Source organism: Schistocerca serialis, chromosome 8 (assembly GCF_023864345.2).
Source record: "Schistocerca serialis cubense isolate TAMUIC-IGC-003099 chromosome 8, iqSchSeri2.2, whole genome shotgun sequence".
Taxonomy (NCBI): domain Eukaryota; kingdom Metazoa; phylum Arthropoda; class Insecta; order Orthoptera; family Acrididae; genus Schistocerca; species Schistocerca serialis.
In genome coordinates this window covers 607,172,449-607,189,323 of record NC_064645.1, presented here as the reverse complement: position 1 = coordinate 607,189,323, position 16,875 = coordinate 607,172,449, and the positions used below count along the sequence as shown (strand labels likewise).

The following is a 16,875-nucleotide window of genomic DNA, read 5'->3' as shown; positions in this document are numbered from 1 at the left end:
TTTCAATTTCTAACTGCAATTTGCACCCACCCACAAGGGTAAAAAAACTACATGACAAACTGAAGACTAAGGACTAAGAAACCATCATCACAAAAAAGATGACACACTTAAAAATTGAACTGAAATGCCTTGGACTTACCAAAGGTCTCCGGATGCAAAAAGTTACCTAGATGTGTATAAGGAAATACTGGTAGAAATAATTTTGTTAGTTAAAGAGACACTTTACTCTCTTCACTCCCAGTTGAACAGGATATGGAAGAGAAAAAGGAAGCTATAGCTGAATCTCTGGTTTCATATTTAAAGTGTCTATGTAAAAAGAAAAATATCAATAGCCTTTTCAAAAACAAATGTAAGAAAAAACTGGTTTGAGCCCTTGTAAATCTGCACTGAGCCTTGGCCCAAATTCATTCAAATCATCATCAAATGAAAATGTGTGTGCACTACAAAAAAGTGCAAATAGTCTGCAGGTACAAATGATGCGAACTATCCTCAGCCTAGATGTTCCAAGCCATCCACAACTAAAGAAGAACTCTCAAAGGTAAAGAAAAATCTCTTCCAAAAGTGTGATAATTCTTTGTCAGAAGATGAGCTTCACGTAATAAAATTGTCAGACTCTGAAAACTGATGAAAGATTCTGACCCTTCAGATTATCCTGTTGTTGAAGATTTGTTGTTCAGTAAATGTGGGTATCAATATTCACTGCCCATTCTGTTATGGGATTGGTAAGCTGACTCCACCAGCACTACAGGTTGATGGGCATTGAAGTCTGTATAAATTTCCAGGAAGGATTTTAGTGAAAGAAGTTTAATGTTTTTGACAGTAAAAGTTTTTGTAGTATGTTTTCAACAAAGGATTGATAACAGTGAGAAACAATGATTTTGTTAAATGAGAAAATTTTCACTAATTATTGTGTATTTTGGTACGCTGATTCTGAACGTGAAGTTAGAATCGCTCTATTGGGCTCCAATTACTAACATAATGTGAATATATGTTAGTATTTTAAGCTGAATTGTTTATTATTGCATATTAACTTTTATTTCTTTTACCTGAAGCAAAGTTATTTATTATTGTGTACTAACATTTGTTTCCGCTATTTGCAAGTACCACTAAACTGAAACAATATCTTCCAATTAGATGAATATTTAACGAGAGCAGACATCAGTGAAATCAAAACCCTACGTTTGACATGTTGTAAACAAAGTTTATAAGTGTGATTAAGAACTTCCCAAATTTTTATTGTTTTGTGATTGTATATAGTTTGTTTGCATACTAACAATGCCCCGTACGTGTGTTAATCACCCAAACAGTTTTTGTTACATCTGTGGCAAGGTAACTTTTAAATCTCAAAAGAGCGATAACCCCACGGATAAGAAAATCATATGAACTTTATTTTGGCTATAAATTAGGCAGACCATGCCTCATCCTAGGAGAAATGTTCCCTTCAAAGGCAATTGTATAAGCTTAAAACATAGAATATGGCATCCTAAGATTGTGTAAACTGTGCCGTTCCATTTCCTCAAGCCTATCCCTCATCCCATGGGGTGGCCAGAGACGGGAACACTACAGAATTTTAACTTTCTGCATTGTACCTGCTAGCTTGCTCTGTTGAAATGGCTAGTTTGGTATGGCCACTTGTTCGGACTAATTTGGTGGGTTCCATTTGCAGATCACCCATCCTGAAGCTGCTCGCTTTGATTGAATCTTCTCACAGCTTGCGTAGGGAGTTTACACATCACAGCTATCAGTATTACAATTCCCACATTCTCAGGGGCTACAATCTAGAGTTTAAATCATGACCTCTCCACATCTGACAGCTTCAGGTGTGCACACGATCTTTATGACCTACGGATTGAGTTAGTGCCATGTAGTGTGTCCCTCCCATGACAGCCTGTACAACTACAAAATTTAGAAAAAAAAGAGGGAAAGGATATAATCCTAAAGTGAGACAGAAAATAATTAATAAGCCAAAAGTTGTGGTGCTATGTCAAACCAAAAAGAAGCCCCAGTCATAGCCATGCTGTGAATGGGGAAGCCTGCCTAAGCTGGTACTCCATTTAGCTACCTCATATGACATGCAGGAGTTACTGAGAATCTGCTCTAAGCCCAGTCTTGAAAGGGAGCGTATGCAGGGACAATTAGATATGAGACTTGCAGTATGGAAACACTATTGCAAGGGATCTCTAGACTCTGTGTTAGCCAAACACAGAGCAAAGTCCCCACAGTGGGTTAGGCATCCGTGGACGAGGGGCAGGAAAGGGGAAGAGAGGGATTGATACAAGAAATGTATCTGAATTTGGATCACAAGATCATAGAACACCACCGATTAACAGTAGTCACAGATGTCACTGAGAATATCTTTTCTGTGAAACCACGCAAATTTAAACGAGACTGCTCAAGGCAGTACCACAACATACTTGTATGAAGCTTGGCAAAGCGTGCCAGATCAAACAATCCAGACAAAAATATAGTTGACTACATGTGACAACACCTACATCTGCCAAGATAACAGTCCAACCCAACATTTTAGAACCTGCCCTCATTTTTTTTTTAATACATGAAGAACACACTGAAAGAAAGACTTTCAAAATTTTAGCAGTATTTTTCAAAAATGTTGAAAATTGTCAAACTCTTAGCACATTAGACAACTGGAGGAATGTGCACCCCTGCCATATCCATATCAAACAGCACAGGCACAATTTGGCCAGCACATATCCTTGGTTGATGGCACAAACATCAACAGATAACATGTCAAAACATGATCTTAATTTATAAAGGGGATTTCAGTTTTCATTTATGGTTTCTCTGACAACTGGTCGCAGTTTATATTTGCTTGAATTAGCTATTCACTTAATACCCATAATAATAAATAGTTACCTTTGCAGTATAGCTAAGTGTTAACTGTGGAGATAAAACTGAATTAATTTCCTTCATAATTTCTTCATACATGTTTGCTGAAAGCATATGTCTGTGCAGGTTTCACAGTAACACAATTAATGCTTTCAACCTTGCATAGATGAAATATGAAAAATGTATGTAATTGTCCTGAAGACCCACATGTATTATTTATCAGCTAATTTCATGGATTCATTTGAATGAGGTCACCATTTCATAAGACATTGTGGAAAGATTAGCAGAAACAGGAAAAAACTGACAATTTCAATGACCTGTGGTTCAAATGGTGATTGTACATAAGGTACACAACATAAAATACAGTAGCTTCCTAGCCCAACGAAAATATGTAGATCCAAAAATAATAGTATTCACTGACACAAAAGAGACTAAATTTTTTCAGTAAATGAAGGAGGGAGGAAACAGAAACCTAAGCAGTGTGGAAAGCCTATTTTGTTTCTTAAAATCTGAAAATGAATTGTATAAAGGGAAGATAGATTTTACAGTAAGTACAAAATGTGTCAAAATAAAGCTGACAAAAGCATGAACAAAAAACTATTTGAAAGATTAATAATTTCTCATGAGAGTCAATAAACATGTACCGAGTGAGATCTAAGAGACTGGGCACTCTCAATTGCAAGTGAGATGAACACTACTGGTTTCCAAGCTTCTTTGACCTGGTTAAACAGTTTCAGAACATTAGATGAAAAGAAGGTTTCAAAATTACGTAGTTTACCTCGAGTAAACTTTTAGGAGATGTCATTAACAGGTAATACTATAGAGAAATTCATAACTGACATGAGGACAAAGCTTCTTGTTAGCCCCTAAAATGTCTTGTATGAAGACAATCAGTCAGGTTTCATATAAGCACTATGAGCAAACTGCACTTTATCATTTCAAAGAAAGTAAGTTATTTGTGATGATATGAGTGCTATGATACATTCATATATGACGATTCCAGTGATAAGTAGAAGTGGATTAACATTTCCACAGTTTCATTTCAGTCTTCAGTAACCTCGAGGCAAATTAGGACCAAAAATTTAAAAAAAAGGGCCTATTACTTGCAAAGGGGAGAAGAATTTTCAGTGTCTTCTTAGAATTTGCAGAAAATAACTGTTTTTGTTGGATTTTTGGTCTGGACATAGCAACACCTCTGTCTTTAGGATGATGATGATGATGATGATGATGATGATGATGATGATGATGATGATGATGATAAGATTTAATATAGTTAGGATTCCACCAGGAACTAATAGGGTTACTAAACCTCTCTTAAAAAATATTTCAAACATTTAAAGCAATTTTCAAAAAATTGTCTGACAATATAATTTCTGATAGCTCTTTGTCGTTTCTGATTTATCAGCAGGACAGTATTGGTAAAGTTCAGTCATTTTCACATTGTCAGTTTGCATCACCACATTTTATAAATTTGAGAAAGTATGCATGGTACATAGAACAATGACCACAAACATTTCTTTCCCCATTCTAGTTCTGTCTAAATAAAATTAAAAATTACTGTGAAGTGCCTGAATGCATCAATTTTTTTTATCAGATATGCCTAGTGTAAGGAAAACAATTGTTTTCTTCATCCAATAGGTACTTTGCATTTTTGAAATGACTTCTGGGAATAAACAAGGAACTATTTCATTGTTAATAAAATAAAAAATTATCATAACAACTGATGAATTATTGTATTTCATGTCAACAAATTAGTCTCTATTGAGGGAAGTCATTTGTAACATAACATCATTCACTGCCTTCATTTTCTTTCCTGTGGCAGACACTTGTATAACAATTACATCTGCAACAGTTCAGCTGTCAATATGAACTGCAACCAGCTCAAAAAAATTAATGATTTGAGGCATTTTTGGTATGGTTTAAGCGATTAAAATTCACTTGTGTGTAATCTGGGCTTACACAGTGCTATGTTCTCTTGCTGCGGATGTCTCTGCTAATTCAATGACTTGCTTGCTAGGCTGTAACAGTTGTACAAACCACTGTTATTAGCGGTTCTTTGTGCAGCAAAAATGAGTAACTTTACCTTTTTTTTAATCTAGATCTACATCCATGCTCTGCAAACCACTGCGAAGTGCGTGGCACAGGGATCTTACTGCACCAGTTATTAGTGTTTCTTACCATTCCACTCACATGCGGAGTGCAGTGCAGGAAGAATGATTGTTTGAATGCCTCTGTATGTGCCACAATAATTCTAATCTTGTCCTCATGATGCCCATGTGAGCGATGTGTAGGGGATTGTAGCATATTCCTAGTCATCATTTGAAACCAATCTTGTAACTTTGTTACCAGACTTTCTCTGGGTAGTTTATGTCCACCTTGAAGAGTCTACCAGCTCAGTTTCTACAGCATCACTGTAACACTTTCCTACACGTCAACTAAAACTATGACCACTCATGCTGCCCTTCTCCGTAATAGTTCATTATCTCCTGTTAGTTCAATTTGGTATGGGTCTCACACACATCAGCAATATAGTAGAATGGAGTATATGAGTGATTTGTAAGCAATCTCCTTTGTAGACTGATTGCACTTCCTCAATATTCTACCAACACACAGAAGTCTACCATCTACTTTACAGCCTTTGTGATCATTTCATTTCATATCCCTACGAAGTGTTATGCCCAGGGATTTATATGAGTTGGCCAATTCTAACTGATATTACAGTCATAGGATACTACGTTTTACATTTCTGAACATTTAAAGCAAGTTGCAAATTGTTGCACCACTTTGAAATCTTATCAAGATCCGACTGAATATTTATGCAGGTTCTTTCAGACAGTACTTCATTTGCATTATCTGCAAAAAGTCTGAGGTTACCGTTAATACTGTCCATAAGGTAATTAATATACAACATGGACAGCAATGGTCGCAACACACTTCTCTGAGGCACACCCGAAATTACTTCTGCATCTGACAATGTGTCCATCCAAGATAATATGCTGTATCCCCTCTACCAAAAAGTCCTCAATCCAGTCACAAATTTCACTTGATACCCCATATGATGGAACATTTGACAATAAATGTAAGTGCGGTACTGAGTCAAATCCTTTTCAGAAATCAAGAAATAATCCATCTATCTGCCTGCCTGCCTTGCTCCAAAGCTTTCTGTATGCCATGTGAGAAAAGTGTGCTTTAGCAGCTAAAATTTAGAAAGAGCGTTTCTTTCAGGGTATTCTTTCTGTGTGAAAAAAATTTCAGAGTAGATTTTGACATGTCTGATTTGACCATTCCATTGTGAGCTTACTGTCAACATATAAAAATAGGTGATACACAAAAGTTTAATCCAAAGAATCACTGTCATATATAAAGTGAAAACTTTCATCATTAGGAATCACACAAAGTAAACAAATCATAAAAGAATCCTGATCACTAGGTGTGTTAAGACGATGTAAATATAATGCTAAAAGAAATGTCTAACATAATATTGTTAAGCAACTGAGATGCAGAAAGTATATCAGTGCAAGGTAGATCAAGTCTTGCATATATGCATTTTGCCAATGTCTAAATTCTGAAAGTATAGAGCCAATACATACCCACAGTGATTACAGGTTTTATTGACACTTTTCAAATGGACACGGCGGAAATTACGTATGTTTCAGTTTAAAGAACACAGCATTTGACGAAAAGACTAAACCACGGCAGTCAATCCTATAGCTGGTATGTCTTTCCCTTTTTCCAAGCCTGCTAATTCTCAATAAGAGGACTTAAAGAGTCTAATGGGGAATATAGACCATAAGTAACAGTCCTGCACATCAATTAATGCCCAAGATGCTGTTTTTAGTGTCACAAAACTGTTGGACAGACTACAGACCAAACTGTGAACCTATAAGTTCAGTTTCTTTGTTACCAACTGGCAGTGCACTGGTTTTCAGATCCAAAATTCAAATCCACCACAATTTTAAACTGTTTAAACACTCAAAAATGTTTTGAAATTTTTTCTCACATTTAAACAATTCATTGTACTTACTAAAACAGTTTACATTGTACGAATAATATTTATTCGTGATGAAGCCGACCTATAAGAAAATGGATGTGTGACAATCTGATATAGTGCAGGAGCGGTGTAGATGCCTATCACTGAAAAACTAATGCATGGAGAAGTCTGAAGGAGGTCTTTACTCAGCAGTGTATGTCAATTGTTTATTATATTTGACCCTTGAATAATAGATTGTGCATATCTATTACTTGTAGCCATCTGACTTTCACCAAATACCACATTTATGGAGATTCTCCCAAGTGCTTTAATGAACATTACCTTCAAAGTGTCTGTCTGTCTGTAATACTATTACAACCACAAACAATATCTCAGATTAAAACTGTGACAGAATTTCCCAGGTTAGCTGATGTTCACACTTAATGATCTCTTTGTAGCAGTGGTTACCTAAAATGTTTCATTGGACTGCAGTATTTTTTGGGTACTGTATGAGTGACAATGTTTGAACTCTATGGCTATAAGAAACATAAAAGGGCTTGATCAAACAATCTTTCAAAGAAACACCTAACAGCAAGTCTTTATCTTTCCAGTGAACTATATCTGTAAACCCATTTTTTTTCCTGGAGGACTTATTGGTATCATACAACTAAGCCTATTTGTAAAATTATGAAGCAAATCATGGTTTATTTTTATACAGAAATAAAAGACCAAGCCCTACTTTTATTCAACACTTTGATCCTCAAGATTAAATAAAGGAAATGTTGACTGCCAGGAGCTTCTATAGCATTGATGACTGCATGAAACATCACTGAGCTAAGTATAATTGAGAAAAATAGCTACTCCCATAAAACTCCAAAGTATTACTTCTGAGATTATAAATACCTCTGTAAAGTGCTGACCAACAAGAGGATACTAAATTTTTTTTTTGTTTTCTTTAGTTATTCTGTATCAACACTAACAATATCCTGTTTACTAAGGTGCTAAATAAATAATCACAGAAGAGAATCACATCAGTGGCAGTCTCCATCCAGAATATAAGCCCACAGATTAATCCATACACACTGACAAAAATCTTATGTAACATAAAACATAGTACATCTGATGCCACCAATGATGATTTTTACAAAATGCACTACTACTGGTCTGATCACAAACACTTAACAAGGTTGGCTTGAGGATGATGATTACTTACTAGCAAACAACATTTTAGATGGAAACCTAATGAAATGAGTCAAATGTCTAATTCCATCTGCTTGGTTGAGGGATTTTGAGGTGGGGGGAAAGGGGGGGGGGCAAACTGAAGCAATGGTGGACATCCCCTTACATTTATCGTAATTTATGTATGGTGTATGAACACAATATGCATCAAAATACTCATCTAAGACTTATCTGCTACTTAATGTATGTTGCCTGAATTTATATAGCAGTTTCCACTTTTATGACAAAAAGAATGTTAAGTATGGCAAAGCACATTCAAATATGGCACGAATGTAAGTATTAGACTACTCTACAGCCCAATCTGCTAGCACAACCTCTGACATTCACATTCACTGGCTTTGTCAACCAAATTATCACTTTCCAACCTAACCTAGGCCTCGGGCTAAGCTGCAAATCAGTCTTCAGTCTGCCACCATAAATAAGATTTCAGAGTGGAGGGTGGGGATAGCAATATCACACTCTAGACTAAAAGGATTAAAGACACGAAAAATTAATTTTCATTAGAGGAGTTAATGCGAATAATGACTATGAGCTGTTCATTCTGCCTAGAAATATTTTGAGGATAATGCATTCTAAATGTTCAATAAAAATAAGGTGCATGTGCTCTAGCTACAGGTGGAACGTTCAAACATGATGCAAGTCGTGTAGTAATCAACACAGAAAAATAAGCCAGGGTGAATTAAATTCCAATTTTTATCAATTAATTCAGGTTATTCTGAAGGTGGAAATTTTTAAGGTGCATGCAAACTTACTCACTATTTCCTTGTGTTTTCTTCACTTGACTTTTCATGTTTGCTATGGAATTGTCAATATGAACCAGAAAGTCATTGATGCTTCTCTCTTCTGAGTGAGTGCTGTCTGGAGAGCCTGGTGACCTTGCAGGATTAACATCAGTTGATGACTGGCTTGCTGATAAAGCCTTGTCTGCAGGTACTGGTATAAGCAAATATTCACGAAGAAAGAGACTATCTGTTGCCCATAATCGGTTAAGTCGGCGAATCTGCTCCATCTGTGTCAAATATTAATTTTCATTATTGACTGAAATATTTCAGTGACATAGCTACTTAAATTAGATTTCACCCACATTAGAAAACACTTGACCCATAGCATTTTTCTCACAATGAGCAGGATGAAACAAAGAATACAACATTTCTGAAGCAACTTTTTATAATTTTGACTGGTCAGAATTCGATGTCTACGTCGAATTATGGGAAATTCAAGTTACAGGTATTCATTATGCTTGTATTACCTTGTAATATTAATTTAGCATTCCAATAAATGATAAATTGAAATTTAGAACACACATCTACATCCAGTGCTAAGGAAGGTACCGTCAAGCAACAGGTTCCTCCTAGGTAATGAAGAATTTCACTGACCATAGTTCTATACGATACAACTACATGTTTTAGATACAAACAGAAAACTTATGTGTGTAACTAACATTGTTATGTTGTACTTAGTTCCCACAATCGGTAGGCTGGATATGATAACACAGCTGCTGTATGCAGTCAGCAGATATTTCTACCGCTGTCTGACACACTGTTACAACTATTTTCATTGATATGTCATACTTACAGTTACACCGTATTTCAAAGCAATTCCTTGCAGAGTATCGCCTTCCACTATTATGTGTTTGATACAATTATCTTGCCGGCTAACATGATTACAAAAGCTGCCATACTTTTTAGGTTGTTTCGCAGATTCTCTGATCGACTGTTTTTCGTCTGTCGTGCTACTTGCCATGTTATATTAAAAGTCAACTACTCCTATTAGGCAAAACACTCGCTACCTCGCTCTCCATGCTTCTTGTGTGTGTCTCATGTTTGCCGCTAGTGCTATCTATCTGAACCACCGGTAAGCTTTCTAGCAATCGCCAATCGTTAAAATTAGGCAAATGATATACACATGCATTGACTATGGACAGTATAAAAATAATGGCAAACCTACATTATCTTCATCGATTACTAAAACAAAACTAGAGTAGCCCATCCACTGTTAAATGTCGTTACACAAATGCGATTGTAGTACACCTTATATCTATGCCGAATGACCGCGGGCTTCAAATACAGAAACAGAGTAGTCTCATGTACATAAAACGATAAACGTGCGAAACAATAAAGAATTGGCAAGAGTAAAATTAGCACGAACACGGAAGGTCAAACGTAATATTTTCAAGGAGTCCATTGTGCGTAGAACTTTTATGGAACTTTTTTTGGCCTTCATGTAATTTATTACAATAACAATGTCAATTTCTCCGTTCAGCTGTATCTCATAATTTATTGATCAAAATGTGTGGGGAAATTAACTCTTAGCTACTATGGATGTTGACAGGAACACAACTACTATTGAGGAGTCTCTCAGACCGGATTTTTATTTTTCAGTCATAAAACCACTGTTTTGTCACTCTGTTATTCGTTACACTTCTGGGAAACAGGCTTTATAGAAATTTGCATTTTTCAAACAACGCAGAATTTAAAACACTTTGAAAACTAAAACACAGCAAAATTTGCAGTTTAATTTTATTGTATGTACAAAATTTGCAGTTTGTTTTTATTATTTAGGTACTACTAAAATAACAGCACATAGTTACCTCTCTGGTTACTCACACATTATCATCAGGGAGATATTACAGATTCGCAACGTAACTGTATGGAAAAACACATTTCAGTTACAACAAATTGTATTTGGAATCAGCTTTGAATTTACTATTCATCGTTTCAGCCTTAGAGCGATTATTCCACCCCACAATTCTATCAAGGGAGAAATTTCGCCAAATTTTTATTTTAAAAATCAAGAAGAGCGTAATTACCCTATTATTCTTCTGAGGCCCTGAATAAAATTGTAATTGCTTTCAGTCTGTATGTATTTCACGCAGACCCTCCTACAGTTCTCCAAACAAATCGGAACACCACGCTGTTGACACAGATAAGTCGTTTACCATTTCAAACGAGAACAACAAAAGGTTGACGTTTTTCATTGTTCAGAAAATTGCTTCTTTATTTGAGGCTCATATCTGCAAAACAGTAAGTTTTCTCCGAGACTTTCAGATATCTGTTGCAATACAGGCAGCTGCAAGACAATGTTGACTTTGCTTGTTCTTACTTTATTTAGCGGCTTCTGTTTTCTCCACCGAAAACATCTTTATATTCTTACCGAAGAAGTGCGCTTTTCATTGTTATCGCGTGTCGCATCCTCATAACTTTCAGTTTCCTTCTCCGAATTAGTATTGTGATCATTAATTACTCGATACAGGGTCAGTATTACTGTCATCAAAGTGTTCATCTGAGAATTCCCTGAGGCGTTCTTGAACACTCACATCTATCTCGCATAGAAAACGTTTTTGTTGAAAGTTTCCGTTTCTCCGTGGTGAGGAAAGCTAGACCATCTATGCAACGTTTTCTGTTAGAAACGTTTTCTGCTGCTAACAGAAAACGTTGCATAGATGGTCCAGCTTTCCTCACCAGGAAGAAACGGTAACTTTCAACAAAAACACGACGCGCAAACACTATGGTACGTCCGTGAGACCTCTCATGGCCCAAAAGTAAGAAACAAATTGCAACAACAGTGCCAGATTTCTGGCATGTGGAGCTTGCCATCCAATAGGAAGCCACACAAAGAGTCTTGTTCACCTAACAGGTGTGTGTGAAATATCACCACTGAAGACTAAGGACTCTCATGGGTATGATGGAGTGCCTAGCCGAATATTGAAGTACTGTGCTGTACATGTTAGCCCTGTATTTAGCCATATTTGTAATTTTACCTTTAGGAATGGTCAGTTTCCTGAACGATTGAATTACTCAGCAGTAAAGCCGCTTTATAAAAAGGGAGAAAGACAGAATGTAAACAATTTTAGACCTGACATGTGGAGTAATCGGGTCTACTGCCGGATGTTTGTGTCGCTCTGGCACAATATTTCGGCTATGTAACTCGTTGCCTTCTTCAGGTGCTACCTGAGACTGCCGTGTTGGACCATAGAGATGGGGCCCCTCCACGCCCGCACCAACATGGTGACCAAACCAAAAGTTCTACTGTCACCTCCGTAAACATGTTAGTTGTCTAGTAAGTGGATCACAGGATGCTGGGCTGTGATGTTGTCCGTGCGTCTGGGTAAGGCTACGCATTAACACGGTCCATCAGGTAATAGATGGTGGACGAAACGCGAGTGAGGGTAGCGATTTGAAGAGCAGAGGGAAAAAAGTGCCATGGCTCGTGCCGTGGGAAAAAAACCTCTGCGACAGTGGGATGGGTAGTAAGAGCAGTAGTGGCTTACTAGCTGCGATAGCTCATGCAAGGTTGGATTTGTTAGTATAGGTATCATGCATCATTACCGTGACAAGCGATGGCGATGTGTCCCAGTTGCTGCAGCTGCTACATTCCTGGAACAATCAAGATCGTTATACAGTAGTGGGAGATCATCTCACTGTGTGGGGGATGTGTGGAGCTTGTTTGCATGCAGTGTACGGTACGGCTTCCCTGTGTGGTGCCAGTTATTCGACAGTGTATTTCAGCTGGATATCCAGTAATGGCGTCTGATTAACAGGGGCTCGCCTGTGCCGTTATGTTTGCGTATGCTAGGCCATAGATGTTATGTCCTTACAAGTATGTCTTTTGGTCTTTTATGTTTCCATCTATGGTTGTGGTCGTAGTTCTCCAGATTCAGAATAAACGGGTTCTGCGAATGTCTGGAGTTTCTGTATAGTCTTGTGGTGAGTTTGTGGATTACCTACGTGAGAGTCTCAAGTCGGTATTCCCGGTGAAGGTCCACGATGCGTGTGTATCGTGGAGCATTGCTTATGATTTTGAGTACTTTGTTTTGTATGAGCTGCAGACGGTGCAGGCGTGTAGGCGCAGCGTATCCCCAGACAGGAGCTGCATACGTCATCAGGGGTCGGATAAGTGTCATGTACATGGACCTCGACACCCTTCTGTTCAGTGTGCTACGCCTGTTGAGCATAGGATAGAGCTGTTTGAGCCTCGCGCTAGCTCGGTTGGTCATGTGTTATATTTGGTCCCCCCAGAGTAATTTCCAGTCCAGCCAGACACCGAGGTATTTGACTTTCTTGCGGAAACGTATTGGACGTGCATGTAGAGTTATTGGTCTGCAGTAGCGGTGTTTGCGCAGTTGCTTCGGTCTTCTAGTGAACAGAACGGCTTCGCACTTGTCGACGTTTACTCTAACACGCCATTTCTCCAACCAAGGCTTGGTGCAGTCTGTAGGCGTGACGTAATGTTTGATGGTTTCCAATCTTGCGCAAGGATGGCTGTGTCATCCGCGTAGATTGCCATCATTGTGTTGTGTGTGGTTGGGAGATCGTTTATGTAGAGGTTAAACAGTAGGGGCCCTAGGATGCTTCCCTGGGGTACTTCCGCGTGTATACCATGTCGTGTTGATTGTTTTCCCTGCACGTCAGTGTTGAAACTCCTGTCTGTGAGGTATGAGTGTATTGGACGCAGCAGCCCATTGGGGAATCCTGCGTCGCTGAGTTTGCGGATGAGGCCGTTGTGCCATAGACGGTCGAAAGCCTTTTCGATGTCCAGGAACACTGCCCCTGTAGCTTTGTTTATGTTGAAGCCATGTGTTATATGTTCAACGACCCGTAGGAGTTGTTGTGTTGTGGAGTGGTGATTCCTGAAGCCGAATTGCTCCGGTCTCAGGATGTCATTTGTTATGCAGTGCCTAGTGATGCGTTTGAGAATCACCTTCTCAACAATCTTACTGAGCGAGCTCAGACGGCTGATGGCTCGGTAATTTTGTGGGAGGCTGTGGTCTTTCCCCGGCTTCCTGAACATCAGGACCTTGGCCATCTTCCAATAGGCGGGGAAGTGTTGGTGTTTTAGTATGGCATTCGTTATGTGTGTTAGGTACTCAGTTGCTTTATCCGTGAACTCCTGGAGGACACGGTTTTGAATGCCATCATGACCAGGGGCTTTCCTAGCAGCAGAATGCATTATAGCCCAGGGGACTTCGGCTGTGCTGTGTTGGGTTAGAGGATCTTGTCCAGTATTTATGCCCAGAGGGCGCTGGGTGTTCTCTTTGCCGTCCGCGCCCGCCTGGCGCTGCTTGTAAGGTGTTGTCTCTTCCCCAGTGTTCTCTCGGACGTCAGCGCCCGACTTGGGCGCCATCTGTGGCAGCTCTCTGAGGCCTGTCCTGTGTCGGGCGTTCCGCGCCCACCAGGTGCTGCTCCTGAGGCTTTTACCCCTCCATGGTGCTCCCACGGACGTCCGCGCCCGCCTCGTCTACCATCTGTGGTCGTGGCAGTTGTCTGGGGCCGGACCCGCATGTAGCGTTCCGTTCGTGGTCCGCGCCCGCTTGGCGCTGCTCCCGAGGTGTTGACACTTCCCTGGTGCTCCCATGGACGTCCGCGCCCGCCTAGTCCACCATCTGTAGTTGTGGCAGCTGTCTGAGGCCCTTCTCACGTCGGGGGCTCTGTTCGCGGTCTGCGCCCGCCTGGCGCTGCTTGTAAGGTGTTGTTTCTTCCCCGGTGTTCCCTCGGACGTCCGCGCCCGACTTGGTCTCCATCTGTGGCAGCTCTCTGAGGCCTGTCCTTCGTTGGCGCTCCATTCGCGGTCCGCGCCCGCCTGGCGCTGATCCTGCGGTGTTGGCACTTCCCTGGTGCACCGGCGGTCGTCCGTGCTCGGCTCGTCCATCATCTGCGGTCGTGGCGGCTGTCAGAGGCCCGGCCTGCGTCGGGAGTTGCATTCGCGGTCCGCACCCGCCTGTCGCTACCCCTGCAGTGTTACTACTTCTTGAGGAGTTTGTTGGTTCATTTTGTTGAGCCCTGATAAGCTCCAGAGCCAGACTCCACGCCGAGCTGAGCTGATAACCGCTGTCTCGGTTTATTAGGTTGTCTGTGACCTTGATCTCGATGGCCTCCTTTATGACACTGTCCCAAAATATTGGCTTCTGTGTCACAATTTTGGTGTTGTTATAGTCCATTGAGTGGCCGAGCTCCAGACAGTGCTCCGCTATGGCAGATTTTGTTGCCTGTCCGAGTCTGGTGTGCCTCTGGTGTTCTTTGCACCTGACGTACACCGTCCTGGTTGTCTGGCCAATGTATGACTTTCCACACTGGCACGGGATGTTGTAAATGCCTGGTTTACGTAGCCCCAGGTCGTCCTTCACACTCCCTAGCATGGTCCCAATTTTGGTGGGTGGACAGAAGATACTCTTTATATCATATTTTGAAAGAATTCTGCTTATCTTTGCAGAAATAGGTCCAGCATATGGCAGGTATGCCACCTTCTTCGCCTCCTCTGGCTCCTCTTGTGTACCCTGTGGTTGACTGGTAGTACAAAGTGCCCTTTGGATGTCCGTGGAGGAGTATCCATTTCTGCTGAACACCAGCTGTAGATGTTCTATCTCTGTGGCCAGATTTTCCGTATCTGACAGAGCTCGAGCCCTGTGAACTAATGTTTTCAAGACTCCATTCTTCTGTGCCGGTTGGTGGCAGCTACTGGCTTGAAGGTATAAGTCAGTGTGGGTGGGCTTACGATACACACTGTGCCCCAAAGTGCCATCTGCCTTCCTCTTGACCAGGACATCCAGGAATGGGAGTTGTCCATCCTTCTCTAGCTCCATACTAAATTTTATACTTGGGTGGCGTGAATTTAGATGTTCCAAAAAGTCATCTAGCTTCTCCCTACCATGGGGCCAAATGACAAAAGTCTCATCAACATACCTAAGAAAGCACTCTTCTGTCCACCCTCCAAAATTGGGACCGTGCTAGGGAGTGTGAAGGACGACCTAGGGCTACATAAATCAGGCATTCACAACATCCCGTGCCAGTGTGGAAAGTCATACATTGGCCAGACAACCAGGACGGTGGACGTCAGGTGCAAAGAACACCAGAGGCACACCAGACTCGGACAGGCAACAAAATCTGCCATAGCGGAGCACTGTCTGGAGCTCGGCCACTCAATGGACTATAACAACACCAAAATTGTGACACAGACGCCAATATTTTGGGACAGTGGCATAAAGGAGGCCATCGAGATCAAGGTCACAGACAACCTAATAAACCGAGACAGCGGTTATCAGCTCAGCTCGGCGTGGAGTCTGGCTCTGGAGCTTATCAGGGCTCAACAAAATGAACCAACAAACTCCTCAAGAAGTAGTAACACCGCAGGATCAGCGCCAGGCGGACGCGGACCGCGAATGGAGCGCCAACGAAGGACAGGCCTCAGAGAGCTGCCACAGATGGAGACCAAGTCGGGCGCGGACGTCCGAGGGAGCACCGGGGAAGAAACAACACCTTACAAGCAGCGCCAGGCGGGCGCGGACCGCGAACTGAGCCCCCGACGCGAGACGGGCCTCAGACAGCTGCCACAACTACAGATGGTGGACTAGGCGGGCGCGGACGTCCATCGGAGCACCAGGGAAGTGCCAACACCTCGGGAGCAGCGCCAAGCGGGCGAGGACCACGAACGGAACGCTACATGCGGGTCCGGCCCCATACAACTGCCACGACCACAGATGGTGGACGAGGCGGGCGCGGACGTCCGTGGGAGCACCATGGAGGGGTAAAAACCTCAGGAGCAGCACCTGGTGGGCGCGGAACGCGAACGGAACGCCCAACACAGGACAGGCCTCAGAGAGCTGCCACAGATGGCGCCCAAGTCGGGCGCGGACGTCCGCGGGAACACCAGGGAAGAGACAACACCTTACAAGCAGCGGCAGGCGGGCGCGAACGGCAAAGAGAACACCCAGCGCCCTCTGGGCATAAATACTGGACAGGATCATCCAACACGGCAGTCTCAGGTAGCACTTGAAGAAGGCAACGAGTTACATGGCCAAAATATTGTGCCAGAGCGACACAAAC

General features: G+C 41.4%; 1 protein-coding gene across 2 annotated transcripts in view; it reads right to left on the bottom strand.

Moving 5' to 3' along the window:
• The window catches only part of LOC126416321 (lysM and putative peptidoglycan-binding domain-containing protein 1), a 28,007-nt gene extending 18,028 nt beyond the window's left edge, over window positions 1-9,979 (bottom strand). The window contains exons 1-2 of one of the 2 annotated variants that reach the window (XM_050083983.1): window positions 9,632-9,979; window positions 8,809-9,065 (exon numbers count right to left, since the gene is read on the bottom strand). In XM_050083983.1, coding sequence (XP_049939940.1) covers window positions 8,809-9,065; window positions 9,632-9,799 — 425 coding nt within the window. In that variant the 5' untranslated portion in view covers window positions 9,800-9,979. The remainder of the gene's footprint in view (window positions 1-8,808; window positions 9,066-9,631) is intronic. The other variant, XM_050083984.1, reaches the window with a different exon arrangement.
• Window positions 9,980-16,875: the final 6,896 nt, after the last annotated feature.